The sequence below is a fragment of the Colobus angolensis genome, unplaced genomic scaffold (assembly GCF_000951035.1).
Source record: "Colobus angolensis palliatus isolate OR3802 unplaced genomic scaffold, Cang.pa_1.0 Scaffold7, whole genome shotgun sequence".
Lineage (NCBI taxonomy): Eukaryota > Metazoa > Chordata > Mammalia > Primates > Cercopithecidae > Colobus > Colobus angolensis.
In genome coordinates, this window is record NW_012120709.1 from 14051932 (window position 1) to 14070767 (window position 18836).

At 40.3% G+C, this 18836-nt stretch overlaps 1 protein-coding gene across 1 annotated transcript in view; it reads left to right on the top strand.

The window, feature by feature from the left end:
• Positions 1-14506, top strand: part of ELMOD1 (ELMO/CED-12 domain containing 1) — a 74706-nt gene extending 60200 nt beyond the window's left edge. The window contains exons 9-12 of the mRNA XM_011926662.1: positions 321-344; positions 3708-3758; positions 5123-5256; positions 14201-14506. Of these exons, the coding sequence (XP_011782052.1) occupies positions 321-344; positions 3708-3758; positions 5123-5256; positions 14201-14373 (382 nt within the window). The 3' untranslated portion in view covers positions 14374-14506. The remainder of the gene's footprint in view (positions 1-320; positions 345-3707; positions 3759-5122; positions 5257-14200) is intronic.
• Positions 14507-18836: the final 4330 nt, after the last annotated feature.

Consider the following 18836-nt stretch of genomic DNA (forward strand, 5'->3'; position numbering starts at 1 on the left):
GGTGAGATATGCATTTTTATTTTATTTTATTCAGGTGAGATATGTATTTATATTTAAAGGGACTGATAGTGTCACTAGTGTCCAGGAAGACTGAGGAGGTGGGCATGGAAGAAGGGCAGGGTCTGGGGGAAAGAGTCCAGAGACAAGAAAGATGACGGGGGAACAGAAGGAAGAATGGAAGTTAAGAAGTCAGGGACCAAGTGAGAACATCTGGAATTGCTGAGGCTTTTTTCTTTCTTTCTTTCTTGTAAAATTCTAGATGCTAAATTATTTGCATTTTCATTTGCTTTTCTACTTTTTTTTTCTTTGATTACATGAAGGGATATCACTAAAGAAGAAATAAGGTATTTTTTTTTGTTTTTGTGTTTTATTGCTTTTACTTTGTTTTAGAATAAGTATGGGTAAGAATTTTTTTAAGGAACTCTGAATTTATTTGTTTCAAAAAGCCAACATTTTCAAACTTTTAATCTAATATAGTTAATTATAGCTGGGCTATGTTTTAACGACCTGAAAACCAGATGAGACTGACCACTTGGAAAATGTCAAACAGTCTTTCTACAGCCATGACGAAATCTGGTTGGAGAAACATTTTGAACACTCACCTAAAGGCTGAGCACCTCACCACACCTGTTCTGACTCCATTTACCCCAGAGAGGGGCATTTTATTTGGAAATTTTGTTGCACAGAACAACTTTACTCTCTATTAATATATCTAATTGAATTATTATAAATGGTAGTTTTGTGTGTGTGTGTGTGTGTTAGTCACTCTTCTTAGAAGGAGTTCCATTATTTTGCAATCATAGTTTTATATCGCTTTTTTTTCTCCTCAGCATGGTGGTAGATTAGTTGTTAGTATTCATGTTGGCTAAGTAAATCCAAAATTTTATCAAAACCTTCTTAAAATTCAGGGATAGGTTGAGTTGGGCTTTTTTCCCCCCCTCCACCTTACTATCTTACTCATTCTAGCTTCATTTGGCTAAGATTCATTAAGTCATATTACACTTCCCGAATTTACATTTGTAATATTTTATAAGATTAAAAATTCATTCCTTTAAGAAAAACACTACAATTGTTTAACTCTTTCTTGTTATATGGTTAAAATCAAGCTATTTTAATTTTTTAACTACATCTTCTGAATTGCATATTTCTGTAATGTAGAGACTCTAAACTCCCTCTAGTTAAAATTGGCTGGGGAGTCTGTCCATGCTCTCAGGTGGCATTTCCTGGAGGAACATCAGTCAGAAGACACGAGTCCTCCACGGTCCTTGGAAAGTGACAATAAGCTCACAATTAACCATTGGAGGGGGACTGACTTTGTCTATGAGTCTTCCTTAAAGAAAAGCTTGGCCAGGCACGGTGGCTCATGCCTGTAATCCCAGCACTTTGGGAGGCCAAGGCAGGCAGATCACGAGGTCAGGAGATCGAGACCATCCTGGCTAACATGGTGAAACCCCCGTCTCTACCAAAAATACAAAAATTAGCTGGTCGTGGTGGTGGGCGCCTGTAGTCCCAGCTACTCGATGGCATGAACCTGGGAGGCGGAGCTTGCAGTGAACCGAGATCACACCACTGCACTCCAGCCTGGGCGACAGAGCGAGACTCCTTCTCAAAAAAAAAAAAAAACACTTTATAGTTGTATCTCCTGTGTCAGCCATCCAAGAGAAAGTATTTGAGGTTTGGGGTGACTACTCTTAAAAAGAGACTAGCATTTGTGTGTGCATGCGTATATGTGTAGTCACGTATATAAAATTACCATGCTTTATCCCTCAAACTACAATAAAATTGAATCAATAAAGTTCAAAAGTCAGTGCATACTAAGGAAAGCTCTTTCCTGTCTATCCTTTAGCAAGCATGACACATTACTGCTTTTGTAAACATCCATTGGTTGAGTATTAAAGTTACTTGAGGGATAAAAGCGGATTCAAGTTTAAGAAGAAAATTTTGACTGTTAGTTTGTGTGTGTGTTTGTTTTCTCCCTACAAGGGGAATGCAATCTGTTTGGGTCAGGATATCCTATAAGTATCAAATAAGTAGAGATCACTTGGCCTCTTCTTTTATTTCCAATGCAGATAGATATATGATTTAATAAATATGGAGATACTGTGTAGTTATAAAGCCTTGCTGAAGATAAAATAGGTGCTTATAAATTCTTATATATAAAATTTCTTAAATTGCACACGTACCTTATTTTAGTTTGGATATGAATCTTTAAGGTAAAAAAAATCTCCTGATCTCCTGATTCCTCCTCTGCTGTTTGATTTGTTAGCCAGAAATTACACTTTAAAAACAGGTGGCACATTTTAATATGAATTAAAAGCAGTTATTTTGAATTATAGCCATTTATAGAATAGAAAATACACATAATTAAATATCAGTTCTGTGTAATGTTTTTGTAGTTATGTGCATTATATGAGCGTCTTGTAATCAAATCTTTGCTGTGTGTTCTGGAGAACTCTCCTTTCTTCTAGTTAGATAGAGAGAAATTAAATATTCATAATAACTAGTTTTTACACTGTATTGAGTTCAAATGCCAACTACGGTTTATACAATTTATACAAACTTTATATATAAGAATTGATAAGCACCCCTTTTCTCTTCAACAAAGCTTTATAAATAAATGGTGCCTCCTTATTTGTTAAATTACATATCTATCTGCATTGGAAATATAAGAAAAGGCCAAATGACCTTAGTGTAAAATACTGAATAAAGGTTACATCAGTCAGAGGAAAGAATGGAACATGAGTCCTGCCTCCTCCTGTTGGCTGTACAGAAGGGCATGGGAGTGGGGCAGATGCACACAGAGTAACAGAATGTAGGGCACAGTAAGCCGAGATTGCACCACCGCACTCCAGCCTGGATGACAGAGCGAGGCCAAGAAAGAGAGAGAGAGAGCAAGCAAACAAGCAAGCATTTTCAGAATGCTTCTATGATAGAAATCTTTTTTCAAATAGTCTTATTCAGAAGCTCAAATTACAAAAACAGATGAAAATGGAGCTGCTGTGGCTTACTGACTTAGCCAGAAGAAATACCATAGCACTTATTGGGACAGAATTTTTAAAACCTATAAATGCCCCCTCTCCCCTCCCGCGCTCCCTCTCTCTTTCCCTCCCTTGCTTCCTTTTTTCTTCCTTCCTTGCTTCCCCCCTCCCTCTGTCTCTCCTTCCTCTCCTCCTTTCCTTACCTTCCTTACTTCCCTTCCTGCTTCCTTTCTTCTTTTCTTTCTTTTACTAACTCAATCATTTACTTATCGATGAACATTTATTTGGCATCTACCATGTACCAGGCATCACAAATAAGACTGAATAGGATAAACACCACTAGGTAAAACCAAACAAAATGCAGTGGGAAATCATGAGAGAGTGAGATGACATCTAGTTACCTCACTAAATGTTTCAGGAAGGAGGGGTTTGATCATGAATGATGGTGCAAAAGAATATCTTAATGTTTGGCCTTTAGGGCTGTCTCCCATGGCTGTACTAAAGTGAATAGGAGGTAAATAGCATGGCCTTAAATAATTCCATTTCTGAGCTCCATATAAATTGTATTGTGGCTTTTAAAATTGATAATATTTAAATTGATAAGTGTTGGATAACTGAGCTGCAGACATCTCTGCATATAGTTAACAGTTTTAACATAGTCGTTAAAAGAGAACAAGTACCAGTTAGAGATTAAATCTGGTTTACTTACTTATTCATTCGTCCATTCAGCAAATTCAGCAAAGCAGAATGGGAGAAGAAAAGGATGGATAAGGCAATTGGGTGAGTATGGGATCTCACATGGAAAGATGGTCCATCTGAACCAGAACCAGAACTAGAGTATCATGAAAGATAAGGGTGAAACTCTACTTGTCCTAATAGAAATATACAATCTAGTTAAAATATTTAAAGCACCCTTTTATATGTTTATGGATTCATCTGTATGGTTATATGATATTACTTTGCCTGTGAACAACTGACAAGGTAGAAAGTTGTAATTATAAGGAAATGATTTTCAGAAATCACTTAGAATTGTATTTGGTAGTTTTCTTTTAAGGATTTTATCAAATATTGGGCTATTTGATAAAAATTTACTTTAGTTTTTTTATAATGCCCCATATTATTGAAAAATATTTCTGAACAGAGAATTATTTTCTGTGCTGGATTTATATTAGCAGAGAAGATTTAAGAACTCGGGTTCCATTAATTTTTGGTAAACATGTAAATAAGGAACTAGAAAATACACACTGTGTTAAGGTACTTATTTAAATTTTTCTCATCTTAAAAGTAATATACAATTTATTATAGAAAAGTAAACAAAAAATCACTCCAATCTTGTTACTTTTGTGGCATTTTATTTTAGTTTTTTTCCTTGCACATCTGTGTGTATATAATAAAATGGCTTGCTCTATCTGTAATGTTTTATATCCTGCTTAAATCATCTTTAAGAAGATAATTTTAATCAACTATAATATATGAGATTACCATAATTTATTTTGCTATCTGTCTTCTTTAGGAATTTGAATAGTTTCCATGTCGTTTCCATTATTAAAAATGTTATAATGAATTATATCTATAAAGCTTTGTCTACTTCGGATTTTTTTTCTGTCATATATTTGGAAATGGAAAGGTCAAAGTATATGAACTACCAGTTCTCTTGATACACATTACTGAAATTTTCTGCTAAATTACAGAAGTCAAGGTTTTGATAGGGTAGAGATGGAAGGGTGACCTGCTACTCTGATAATTTAATAGTAAGTTAAATATCAGATTATCAATTACTGAAATGCTTTTTTTTTTTTATGTCAAGTGAAAGCATGTTTACTAAGAAAGTAAAGGAATAAAAGAAAAGAATGGCTACTCCATGGTAGAGCAGCCCCAAAGGCTGCTGGTTGGCTATTTTTATGGTTATTTCTTGATTATTTGCTGAACAAGGGGTAGATTATTCTTGAGTTTTCTGGGAAAGGGGTGGGCAATTCCCAGAACTGAGGGTTCTTCCCCTTTTAGACCATAAGGTAACTTCCTGACATTACCGTGACATTCGTACACTGTCATGGCACTGGTAGTAGTGTCTTTTAGCATGCTAATGGGAAATGCTTATTTCTTATATGTGACACACAGTTGGTTTTGTGGTTTATACATTATAGGTACTCATTTGCAATTGTGGGCATCAATATAACTGACCTGGCATATAATCTACTGATCAGCGGAGCTCTAAAAACCCATTTCTACAATATTGCCCCAGAAGCTCCAACATTGTCTCACTTTCAGCAAACATTCTGTAAGTATCCTGTTGTATAATTGTCAATACAGGTTTCTATGCTGGGCACGGTGGCTCACCCCTGTAATCCCAGCACTTTGGGAGGCCAAGGCGGGTGAATTGCCTGAGCTCAGGAGTTCAAGACCAGCCTGGCCAACATGGTGAAACCCCATCTGTACTAAAAATAAAAAAACTAGCCAGGCATGGTGATGCGCACCTGTAATCCCAGCTACTTGGGAGACTGAGGGAGGATAATTACTTGAACCCAGGAGGTGGAGGTTGCAGTGAACCGAGATCGTGCCACTGCACTCCATCCTGGATGACAGAGTGAGACTCCATCTCAAAAAGTATAAATCACATATATATATAGGTTTCTATAGAACACTCCCGACAAGGATCGAAGCTGAGAGATCTTTGTGATTTGGCTGCTTTGGAGCCTTTGAACTTCCTCTTTTGGTTCTGAGTTTTTTGTTTTCTCATTCAAAAATCTACACTTATATTTTCAGGCATGGTAAATTCTTCTCTTTCCTGGCTCTTGCATAATCTCCAGTGTATCCCCTTCTGGTCTGACTTAAAGACATCATGGGTGTTTCTCTCCCTCTGATCCTCATGGCATAGCACTCAAGAGTGCAAGTTCTGAAGACAGCCTGAGTTAATTCTCAGATCTATGTTTTAGCAAAAGTGAAATCTCCAAGAAGGATTAGAAGATAAAGTCGAAACTCTCGTAGAAAGTAGAGCAAAAAGGCATAGATGAAAAATAGAAAATAAAAAAGGTTGTCAAATTAATGGATCATTCTATGAGGTCTTATAGCTGAATAATAGAAGTGCCAGAAAAATAGTGGTGAAAACTAAGGAAGGGGAATCAAATAAATAAAGAAAGAAAAATTTTCAGAACTGAAATATGAGTTTTCATACTTAAAGAAATAAGTACCTACACAATGGATTAATGTACACCCACACCAAGGACCTAATCATTGTGAAATTTAATGACATTGGAAAGAGATGACCCCAAAAACTTCCAAAGCTATCACATAATGAATTGGGAATCAAGATGACATTGGACTTCTCAACACTACATTGTATTCTAAAAAGTAGAATATTGTCTTCAAAAGTTAAGAGAGACTGGGCGCCACACATCACACCTGTAATCCCAGCAGTTTGGGAGGCTGAGGCAGGAGGATTGCTTGAGCCCAGGAGTTTGAGACCAGCCCAGGCAACATAGCGAGACCCTGTCTCTACAAAAAAAAAATAAAAAATTAGCCAGCTGTAATCCCAGCCACTCAAGTGGCTGAGGTGAGAAGATCGTTTGAGACCAAGGAGGTCAAGGCTGCTGCACCACTGCACTCCAGCCTGGGTGACAGAGCAAGACCCCATCTCAATCAATAAGTCAATCAAAGTTAAGAGAATATTTTTTAAAACTAATGGAATATGATTTCTAGTTTAGAATTTTACACCCGGTATAACTTACTACCTTACCAATCAAATATGGGAATAGACTAAAGACAGTTTCTTAATGCAAGGTCTTAAGCATTTTACTTCCCTGTACCTTTATTGGGAAGCTTATTTCCACAAAATAAGAGAGTAATCCTAAAGGAATAAATGGAGTCTAGAAAATAGGAAATCTATCCCAGGAGAGCAGTGAAGGGAAAACCCAAGATATCTGTGCAATTGGCTGCAAATAATAAATCTAGATTCTAGAAGGTCAGAAGGCTGTGGGAGAGACTCTTTGAAGAACCTGAAATTGACAGAATATTACCATGTTTGAACACACTGTGAGGACATTGGCTTATTTAGGAGATAGTTTAGGCTTAAATTAAGGGGGAAGCCAGGCAAATAAACAAAGAAGGCAGTTATTAATACAAAGTAAAGAAAAGGGTAAGAAAATAAGTGACTATGTGGCTGGGGTGAGTGAGTGGGAGCTAAATCTTTATCTTCTATAAAGAAAAAATTTTTTTAAATCAAGTAATGGAAAGCATGTTGATTAGAGCAATGAAGATCGATAACCAAAATAATCAGCTAAAAGAATTGAAATGTTGCTTTAGGAAAGCAGGAATTAGGGCAGGAGACTGCTTTTTCTTTTTGTTTTTGGGGTTTTTTGTTTGTTTGTTTTTGTAACAAGACTTGTTAAATAAACTATTTGACTCTGAACAATGTGCATGTATAACTTAGATAAAAATGAAAAGTAAATTATAAAACACATATACTTTACAACTTGTTAATGGAAAATGTAAGTCCCTTACATGCATTATCACAGCTCCTGCTTTGATAATTGGATGATTGTATTCACTCCTATAAAAATTCTGAGCATCTCCAACAAATACGATTGAGATTTTACTACGGATTAGGTTCTATGCTGAGGAAGACAGGCATTTAAACAAATACTTAAAATGTAGTGGGTCCAGCATTATCTTCAGGGAAACAAAAAAGTCTTTAAAAAAAATAGAATGTAGTGGGAGGAATTTAGCGACTGAGGAGGTAAAGATACTGCTTCTAAAAATTGGAAGTCGCTGACGCAGTGGCTCACACCTGTAATCCCAGCACTTTGGGAGGCCAAGGAGGGCAGATCACTTGAGGTCAGGAGTTCAAGACCAGCCTGATCAACAGGGTGAAACCCTGTCTCTATGAAAAAATAGAAAAATTAGCCAGGTGTGATGGTGCATGCCTGTAATCCCAGCTACTTGGGAGGCTGAGGCACAAGAATCTCTTGAAACCAGGAGATGGAGGTTGAAGTGAGCCAAGATTGCACCACTGCACTCCAGCTGGGGCAACAGAGTGAGACTCCATCTCATAAATAAATAAATAAATATTGAAAAAGTCTGTGGCTGCCTTAGCTCACTCAGCCTCGAAGTCAGGGAAGTTTCTGCAAAGCAAATGCCACTTTTGAAGAGACCCAAAGGATGAGTGGCAGGAAACAAGGCAATGGTGGCTGAGTGGTCTGGTGAAGGCCATAAAGCAAAAGAGTATGTGGATTTAAGAAGTAGAGCATAGGGTTTGCCGGTGACTAGAGATGGCACTGGAAGCCTAAGAGCAGGATGAAGGGCAGTCCTGAAGAGCTCGGTAAGCCTCATCAAAGTGCATCAACATGCAGATAAAGAAAGCCTCTTGCCATGTTTCCCTGACCCCTTATACTTGCCCTATTCTATATTTACCATGCTCATTAGGGAAGTCAGGGAAGCAGTTTTGAGGGAAGGTAGAGTGAGTTTAGTTTTAGGCATACTGGGAGTGAGCTGCTCTTGGGAAATCCATGTGGAGCTGCAGAGTGGGCATTCTCATAATGTAGGGCTCTGGAGTGCTGAAGGATTAGAAAGGCTCAAGCTACAGATTTGTGATTTGTGAGCACCTGGGAGAATATCAGAGCCACACAGTGGGGGAGCATTCCCAGGAAAGAGTCAAAGTTAGAAGCGTAAAGAATTGGCATTTAAGGGCAGGTTTCACTGCTGTATCCTCAGCACAAAGCCTGGTACAGGGTAGAGGTGCGTAGTAACTAGTGGGTGGGTGGGTGGGTGGATGGATGGGTGGATGGATGGATGGATGCATAGATGGATGGAAGGCTAAAATATTGGCTTATGTTTTTTGCAGGAGAAAGGAGAGTCTAGTTTCTGTGGGAAATTTTAGCCTAGGCCAGGCACGGTGGCTCACACCTGTAATCCCAGCACTTTGGGAGGCTAAGGCAGGATGATCACTTGAGCCCAGGAGTTTGAGACAAACCTGGGTAACGTGGTGAAACCCTATCTCTACAAAAGAAAAACAATATTAGTCTTGGCCTGGATTGATGTGCTTCCAAGAGAATCCTAGCCCAGATAAGCAAGTATGCAATAGGATTACATATTTCCTTAGGCCTTCATCAGGTTTTAGAAGCAGCAGCAACCCCCCTATGGATTGTGGTGTATGTAAGCAAAGGGACTGAGGCCTCTCTAAGGGAAACAAACTGTGCCCTAGATTCACTCTTCCTCAATCAGACATGATCAGTTCTATATGTCTCCTCTGTAATATTCTTGCAATTACCTGTGTCCTTGCATATGTCTCTGCTCTCTACTAACTGAATGCAATGAAGCAAAACCAAGACATTCAAGCAGCAAGCAATATGCTGCAGGCTGGAATCAGAGAGCCAAATTAATATTCAAAACAAGTATTCCATCTAGGCAGAAAAATGTAAGAATATAATAGCTCCATCCTTCTGACTTTACAGTATTCTTCGGTGAACACTGAGCTGCCAAGGCACTATGTTACAAAAATTGCATTCAGTCTAAAGCTCCACTGAACACACAGCCCCATTGAAATGGAGTGAGGTTAGGTGTAATGAGCAGAAGGGAAAGTATGAAGGCCAGAAGAGGAAGAGGAAACTACTTTTTCTTTGACCTCCAAAAGAAGGGACTATTCCACAGGAATAAGAACCAGAGGAACAGAATGCACTGGAAAAGGCAGCCTATTGCCATGGCGAAAAGTCAGCTGGTTTCAGTCCCTGGTTTCCAGCTTCCAGCTGTACCTGTTCTTGTAGACCATTGGAGGAACTCATCTAAGCCCAATGTCTGCATCTGAAAGATGGAGATGTAATATCTGTGTTACCTGCTCTACAAAGCTGTTGTAAGAATGCAATGAGATGGTGGAAAAATAGCCTGGCCTCTGTTTTCTCCCTCTCCTTTCCGTGCCACTTTGTTAGCTTCCATAGTGAACAAATCATCAGCTGCAACTGTACTCCTGTTTGCCTCTCTCAAACAAACCCAGCATTAGGGACCACAGGAAGTCTGCCTTTTTCTTCATCCGCAATACCTAGTACTGTGTCTGTTTCATATTTGTTCATCGGCAGATGAGTTAACTGACAGATCAGACCAAATGAATTTTTGAACACTGTGATTTGTATAAGTGAGTGGAGTTTTATGATTATAATACGCACCTTGGAAGCCAGACCACCGTTTCTGCATTCTGATTAAGATCATGTTACACGGTCTCTAATTATTTTCCTGATGGGACAGAGAAAGAGAGTCCCAGGGAATCAGTCTTCAATCTTCAGAGGAAGAATCCTGAGCATGGTGTCAGATTAGGAGCCACCCACTCCTCTACCTTTACCCAAGCCCTTTAAACCTTTCATGATGTTTTTCTGTAATTGTGTGTAAGGTAGGAAAATGGGGAAACCAAATAAATCCATATTCTTCAGTAACTGTGCCACACTACATCACCTTTAGAGTGAGTTGCCAATATTCCTGCACATTGTAGAAAAGATGATTTTTCATATTGCCTGTTTATCATTGTCAACAGGAGAAAAGATGCTGTCACTCATGAAATACTAATGAGATGCATTATCAATGATTTTAATTCATAGTATTGGAAACCTGACTCTATATACAAAATAGCTGCGTTTATTTGAGCTCAGAGACCAGTCAGGAAAATTTATGTATGTATTTTATATAAGGAAAGAAGAAATTATAAATTATCATAGATTTATTTTAGAACCATAAAAATTATATTTAGAAGGAAGCCAAGGAAACTTTCTTTTTAGAAAGAGAATCTTCTTGACCACAGGTTCTCAACTTTAGTGACGCGAGTTTCATCTTATTGAATTACAAGTCTGGTTAAATCTAGGAGGATCTGCATTTTTAACAAGTACCCCAGATCATTCGTGGAATATTTTAGGAGTTTGCCCAGTCACTGAAATGGACAGGTGATTGAATTCTTTTGGTTGGTTGAATTAAGATATTGAGATCAGAGGAAACAAGTTTCTGTTGATGTGCGCTAAAACAACCAGATGACAAACAGGCTCCAAATCATGGCCTATGAGAAATGGTGAGGAGAAGCAGGGAAAGAGAAAAGCTCGAGGCATAAAGCACACATCAAACACTTGAGTTGGAGAAGGATTGAAGTTGTTCTGTGAAATACAGGGCAACAGATTTAGGCCCAGAATGAGGAAGAACCTTTATTTGTTTGTTTGTTTTTTAGAAACAGAGTCTCTCTCTCTCTCTTGCTGAGGCTGGAGTGCGGTGGCACCATCCTAGCTCACTGCAGCCTCAAACTCCTGGGCTCAAATGATCCTCCCACCTTAGCCTCCCGAGTAGCTGAGACTACAGGTGCAAGCCACCATAGCCAGCTTATTCTAAAAAACTTTCAGTGGCCAGGCGCAGTGGCTTACACCTGTAATCCCACCATTTTGGGAGGCCGAGGTGGGAGGATCACCTGAGGTTGGGAGTTCGAGACCAGCCTGACCAACACGGAGAAACCCAGTCTCTACTAAAAATACAAAATTAGCCAGGTGTGGTGGCTCACACCTGTAATCCCAGTACTTTGGGTGGCCAAGGCAGGTGGATCACTTGGGGTTAGGAGTTCAAGACCATCCTGGCCAACATGGTGAAACCCCATCTCTACCAAAAATACAAAAATGAGCCAGGCATGGTGGCACACGCCTATAGTCCCAACTACTTAGGAGGCTAAGGCATGAGAATTTCTTGAACTTGGGAGGTGGAGGCTGCAGTACGCTGAGATTCGCCGTGTGCTCTAGCCTGGGCAACAGAGCAAAACCCTGTCTCAAAAAAAAATATTTTTTGTAGAAATGGGGTCTTCCTGTGTTGCCCAGGCTGGCCTCAAACCCCTGGCCTCAAGTGATCCTCCTGACTTGGCTTTCTAAAGTGTTGGGATTACAGGTGTGAGCCACAGTGCCTGGCAAGAAAGAAGCTTTAAGAATCAGGTTCCTCATCCAAGGAACAAATAGTGTTGTCACCAGAGAAGTTCAAGCCTGAATGCTGCCTCTGGGAATCCAAGCATCAGATGAAAAGAGACAGAGGAGGTGGCTTCTGGGGCGACTGATCCTTCTGATTTGGGCCTTTTCTGATGTGGTCAGGTTCCCATGACAGTGATAGTGGAGCCCTGGCTTGTGTAGCCTCAAGGCCAGTAGAGTGATGGGTTGGTGTGTGCCATCATCAGAAATGTTGAAAACAGTCAGTTCTAGTGTATGAAGGGCCCAAAGGCAGGCTAGTCCTAAAAGAAATGGTATAAGCCAGGCACAGTGGCACGTGCCTATAGTCCCAGCTATTTGGGTGGCTGAGGCAGCAGGATCACATGAGGCCAGGAGTTCAAGGACAGCCTCAACAACATCGCATGATCTTGCCTCTAAAAAAAATAATAAACTTAAAAAAAAAAAGAAATGGAACAGTCAACCCAACCCTCCTCTTATGTTTACAAACAGACCACATACTTAAACAAGTGTAAGCATACTTAACAATGTAATGAGACAAGTAACCAGTGGGAAGGGTCTGTGGAAGTGGACCAGCAGCCGGCCATGTGTGTTGGGGGCAGTGAAGGTCACTCCTAATTTTGTATTAAAATAAAATATGAGTAAAGATTTTTAAAAATGTATGAAATTATGTTGAAGCATTTTTCCATACATAGCTAGTTACCAGAAAAACAGAAAGTATTGATTTTTTTTGTACTGTTAGTATTGAGTATGTTTATTCCAAATTCTCTTCTCATCCTCCCCTTCCCCATTTTCATTTATGCATGCAGGTGGAAAAGCGAGGATTCAAACCAGGTTTCTGGCTCCAGAATCCTGTCTTCTATTTTCTACCTCCTTCTAATGTTAAGACAAAGAAAATTTTGCGTAATATTTGTTTTTCTTTTGTCTTCTTTTTCTTTTTCTTTTTTTGAGACAGGTATCACTCTGTCGCTGAGGCTGGAGTGCAGTGGCCCGATCACAGCTCACTGCAGCCTGGACCTCCTGAGCTCAGATGATCCACCTCAGCCTCCCAAACAACTGGGACGACAGGCTTGCGCCACCATGCCTGGCTGTTTTTCTTTTTTTTTAAACTAGGATTACTTCCTTAAGTACTTTTCTTTCTAATATATAGAGACACCTGAGCTTGTAGTAGTTTACTACCTACAAGTATCTAGCATTATAAAAAAAAAAACACTATGCACATTTCTTTTTTTTTTTTTTTTTTTTTTTGAGATAGAGTCTCGCTCTGTCATCCAGGCTGGAGTGCAGTGGCGCGATCTCGGCTCACTGCAAGCACTGCCTCCCGGGTTCATGCCATTCTCCTGCCGTCAGCCTCCCGAGTAGCTGGGACTACAGGTACCCGCCACCAGGCCCAGCTAATTTTTTTGTATTTTTAGTAGAGATGGGGTTTCACCGTGCCAGGTCTCGATCTCCTGACCTCATGATCCGCCTGCCGTGGCCTCCCAAAGTGCTGGGGTTACAGGCGTGAGCCACCGTGCCCGGCCTATGCACATTTCAATACTAAATGTGGTAGATAAAAATAATTAAACAAATGTGGTAATGGGAGGGGGCATAATGGGGAACAAAGCACAATGAATAGGTTCTTATATCAAATACTTCACATTTATTCCCCAAATTGTTTCAATCCCATTCACTCGTGGGTAGCGTTTTTGAGACACCGAAGGATTTGAATATGAAATTATTGCTTCAGAGCAAGGAAGTCTTATTAACAATTTCATGTGGTTTTATGACCAGGCTGTGTTGTTCAGGGTTGATTTACAATTTTTATTGTCTCATAATATGAGTGTCAGAATGCATTTGTTTGATTTGTTGGGGTAATTTAAAACTTTAGTTATATCAAATATCAAGAGAATAAAGGCTGAGTGGGGTGATTTGGAAAAATTGGACCGTTAACGTTAATTTAATTAGGAGGAGAAGGATGAAGTAGTCACTGTCAGCCTTTCAGACAATGTTCCCGATGCGATTCATATTCAAGAGATGACAGAACTGATTTGTCTTCCTGCTTGGGAAGAATGAGAACGGTTTCAGGGCCAATTGCAACAAGCTTGCAGATTGGTAGTCTTCAACTGCACTGATTTTAAAGAATAATCTTAAACAGTGGTATTTTCTAGATTTTGACATCTTCTTTGAGCTCCATGGCTGCCGTGGCTTGGTTCAGCGTCTCCCTCAGCATTCAGAATGGTTTTGAATGTGATTAAGAATTTTTTTTCTCCTGCATTTTTATCATTGTATTGTCTCCAACAGGCTATTTGATGCACGAATTTCATAAGTTTTGGATCGAAGAGGACCCCATGGACATAATGGAATTTAATCGTGTGAGGGAGAAATTCCGCAAGAGGATCATAAAACAGCTGCAGAACCCAGACATGGCGCTGTGCCCACATTTTGCTGCCTCGGAAGGTTTAATCAACATGTAGTTGCCCACGCCAGTTTTAATGGATACCCTGGAACACTGCCTCATTGTCTTGTTAGATCTCTGCTTAGGTTGCAGCTCACGCATTGAATGCACACAGTGATTGTATGCATGCCTTTTGGTACAGTATTTTCATCACTGTTTCTGGAGTATCTGTCACCCAGTGACTGCTCATATTGTGGCATTATGCAGTGTTACATCTTGCCTTGACACCCAGGTATGGAGAGAGTTTTCTATTTTTTTAGACTTTTTTTCCTCTCCCTCATAGTTCAGCATTAAAGAATTGTATTTCTCTCGCTGTATTTTGTATGTAAGAGGTTTAGCCGAATCTTGTTCTGTGAAAGCCTTTTAATTTATTGATATGTTTCATGACTACTGCTGCTAGTTTTCAAGCCAGGTTCATGCTTGGACCTCATTCTGATAAAGTATAAGACTTTAAAATAACACAAACAGGGCCGAGTGCAGTGGCTCCCACCTGTAATCCCAGCACTTTGGGAAGCTGAGGCAGGCGGATCACAAGGTCAAGAGATCAAGACATCCTGGCCAACACGGTGAAACCCCGTCTCTACTAAAAATAACAAAAATTAGCTGGGTGCGGTGGCGGGTGCCTGTAATCCCAGCTACTCGGGAGGCTGAGGCAGGAGAATCGCTTGAACCGGGGAGGCGGAGGTTGCAGGGAGCCAAGATCATACCACTGCACTCCAACCTGGGAAACAGGGCGAGACTCCATCTCAAAAATAAATAAATAAATAAATAAATAAATAAATAATAAATAAATAACATAATACAGACAGACACATGATAAGCCAAACTGTTCCTGCAAACATAGCTACGCTTCATGAAAATGTAATGAGGCTTACAAGAAGTAACTTTAGGTAGGAGCTGTTTTTGTTTGAAGTACTGCAGAATTATATTGTAACTTCCCCTCACCCCCGTTGCAATTGTGTCATAGTCATCTGTATATCAAACTATTTTATTCCCATAACTCCACTGGCTTGGATGCCTAAGTGTATGATGCTTGAAGCCTCAGAAAAGAAATAAGCGTATTTCAAGAACTGCAAAAGGTTTTTCACTGCCTGCCTCTGCGGAACCGGGTTACACCCTGGCACTGTTCTGATCCAAGCATATTTGCTTGGGGAACTAAGTGCTGACTAGTTTGTTTTCTATGTCAAGGGGCAATATTAAAAAAACAATTTGCAAGAAAATGTGTTTCAAGAGAGCAACCTAAGCTAAGTCACTCTGCAATATTTCTTGAAAATAACGACCTTGTCTTATATCAGTGGAAGATGTAAATTGCTTAGAAAGGGAAAAGTCAAATCGTTCCAGAACTGCTAAAAATCATTTTGAAAACCGTGATTTAGTTTGGAATTATGATTGTAGTCTGTTGAATAGTATTTACCATGGCATTTCATACCCATGGTATTTTATACCTTCTGACTATCAATTTTAGTATTATTAGATGTTTGTGTAACCACTTGCTTATTTAAATGAATTTTGAGTACTGCCTAATTGTCAGTTATATGAATAAATTACATGTCATTCTACTGGAATGTATAGTGGATTTCATATTAATAGTTTCGTGCTCGTACAGCTTCTGAATATGCAAATATGTGAGTGAATAGAACGTCAAAAACAGACAACCTGGAGCTGACTATAAATCACGCCATCATTCAGAGTCAGCAGGTTCATAACTTCCTAGGAAACCTGGCTTGGCTGTTGCTAGATAAAGCAGAAACATTAACTACCCATTGTTTTCTTGTCCTTTCTCTCCCTTCTAGCATTGCATTATCCTTTCCCTTTCAGCCATGTACCAAGTGGCAGCATTTTGCATTGCCTTTCTTATGGCCCTGTGTCCCTTCTTAGAATGAGGAAGGAAGAGAGTTGGTTAGCACATGGTGGATACCATGAGTAATGACAAGAATGTATATTCCTCTCCCGAGAACTTGTCAACCTAGTTCCTCAGGCCTGCCTGAGGAGCCCTGAATTTCCACCGTAGCTGCAGCTGCTGTCGATGAAGGTGTTATTCCACATGCAGTCCAGCCTTTGCCAGCCACATGTGCTCATTGTCTCTTTTTATCCACTGCGGTCCCATGTCACTGTCACGGCTTGACAGCATGCAGCACTTACACCAGCTTGCGTCTCTTCTGTTCAGATAGAGTTAGTTGATGCCAACAAAGCTAAGAGTTTCCCCTCTCGGCTCCTAGGATGCTTTCTTTCTGTTGTATTTGAGCATGGCTGCACAATCTTAGGATGAACAAGCTCTGACAGCTCCTTTGAGCTCTGAGTATTATTAGATTTCTCATTCACACCATTTTGTGGAAGATGCATTCCACCCAGTCACACAAAGTGAGAAAAAAAAGAGGAGAGGTTTCAAAAGCATCAACAACCTGTGGAGTGTGTGTGTGTGTGTGTGTATGTATGTGTGTGTGTGTGTGTTTCCCTTGAGTATTTTCAGCTTATACTTATTCCATTGAATAAGGGTTGACCACATAAAATGTAAATTGTGCAGCAAGCCTCTTCCAAGTCTTCCAAAACACTACTTGCTATGATAAAAACACATTCCTGTTTGCACTAGAGAAAGAAAACCTTTTGAAGCACTGTTTCTGAAACTTGAGTATGACCTTCCTTCTCACAGTTCTTGTTACTGTACTGAAAAAAATTCTGCCTGGTAACATACCATCTTTTCCATATTTGAAAAGAGCCTTAAATATATACCAATCCCAAAAGACAGGGTGACCTTACAATGTATCTTCCAAAACAGAACACTGTTGAGAGAGAAAGAGGATGTTGTTAATAGTTTCTTTAGAACAACAGAGTAAACTGGGACAATTTAAGAAAATTGAGATGTTAGGTGGCCAAGAGAGACCAAGAAACAGACGTAAGGATTGTCCACCCACAACGTAATTAATCAAATATAGCCCAATTTCTTTACTTTCAAGCCTCTGGCAGGAGAAGTACATCATAGAGATATAGACATTTTGATATGCAGGACACTACCCAAAATCTTAGAGACCCATCACAGGCATGGGCTTGGTTTGAGCTGAGAAATTCAGCTGCATAGATGGGGCCTAAGTTGGCAATGGGGACATAAAACCTGACAATCAAACTCCATGGCAACAAATTGTCTTGATCCATAAACATATGGTGCCAGATCCAAATTGAAGGGGAGTGAGGAGGGGACCAGAGTTGGTGGAATATGAGGACAGGAGATGGGAGATGATGGAGAGAAGAGGAAGGGGGCAGAGAAAAAGGAAAATATCAGCTAGGCCCATAGCCACTGAGCCTCCTGACACAGACTCTATAAAGCAAAGCCTCGCCGGGCACGGTGGCTCAAGCCTGTAATCCCAGCACTTTGGGAGGCCGAGACGGGCGGATCACGAGGTCAGGAGATCGAGACCATCCTGGCTAACACGGTGAAACCCCGTCTCTATTAAAAAATACAAAAAACTAGCCGGGCGAGGTGGCGGGCGCCTGTAGTCCCAGCTACTCGGGAGGCTGAGGCAGGAGAATGGCGTCAACCCGGGAGGCGGAGCTTGCAGTGAGCTGAGATCCGGTCACTGCACTCCAGCCTGGGTGACAGAGCGAGACTCTGTCTCAAAAAAAAAAAAGCAAAGCCTCTAACTCTTCAAGGAGCTCAGAAATGGTAGCTGCTGTAATCTAGAGACAAAATGGCAGAAAAGCAGAACCAAATATAACATCAAGTCCTAGAAGATGAAAGAGATTCTGGTACAGATTCCATTTCAAGAGCTCACATTTAGCCGGGTTTTATGCCATGTGCCAGGACTGTGCTAGTCCTTACCTTGCATTATTTCATTTCCTTAACAACACACAGGATCACATGGGTTTTTGTTTGCCTGCGCACTGGTTTTTCTGGACAAACAGGCTTAGATAAGTTAATACATTGCCAAAGGTCTCAAGAGAAGTATTAGGTTGGTGCACAAGTAATTGTGGTTTCGCCATTGAAAGTAATGGCAAAAAACTGCAGTTGATTTTGCACCAGCCTAATAAATGGCATGGCTAGACTTGAACCCAAGACCTTAACCCCAGACATTCAATCATTATGCTGCTGTCTACCTAACTGGAATCCTCTACCATCCCAGGGGACTGGTGAATTATAAACACACACAAATGTGCACACACACTCCACCCCCAAGTGATAGCAGATGTGTTCATAAATATTTCTCGCTCAGATGTCTGTAGGGTGAATTCAAATGCTGCCATACTGTCCCTCAGGACTGCCCACAGTTCTGGTCAGATTTTTTTCCCCTTGCTACTCAAAGAACAATTCTAGGACCGTAAGCTCTTTCTCCTGATCCCTGTCTCCCCCAGGAGAGGAGGGCTGCAAACTTCCTTCCTGCTCCCTTGTAGGGGAAACCTCAGCAAGGTGGGTTTGCAGGACCTGTGCGATGGCAAGCTCAGGTCGGCATTTATCTCTGTGGAAGGAGAAACACGCGGGGCTTTGGGCAT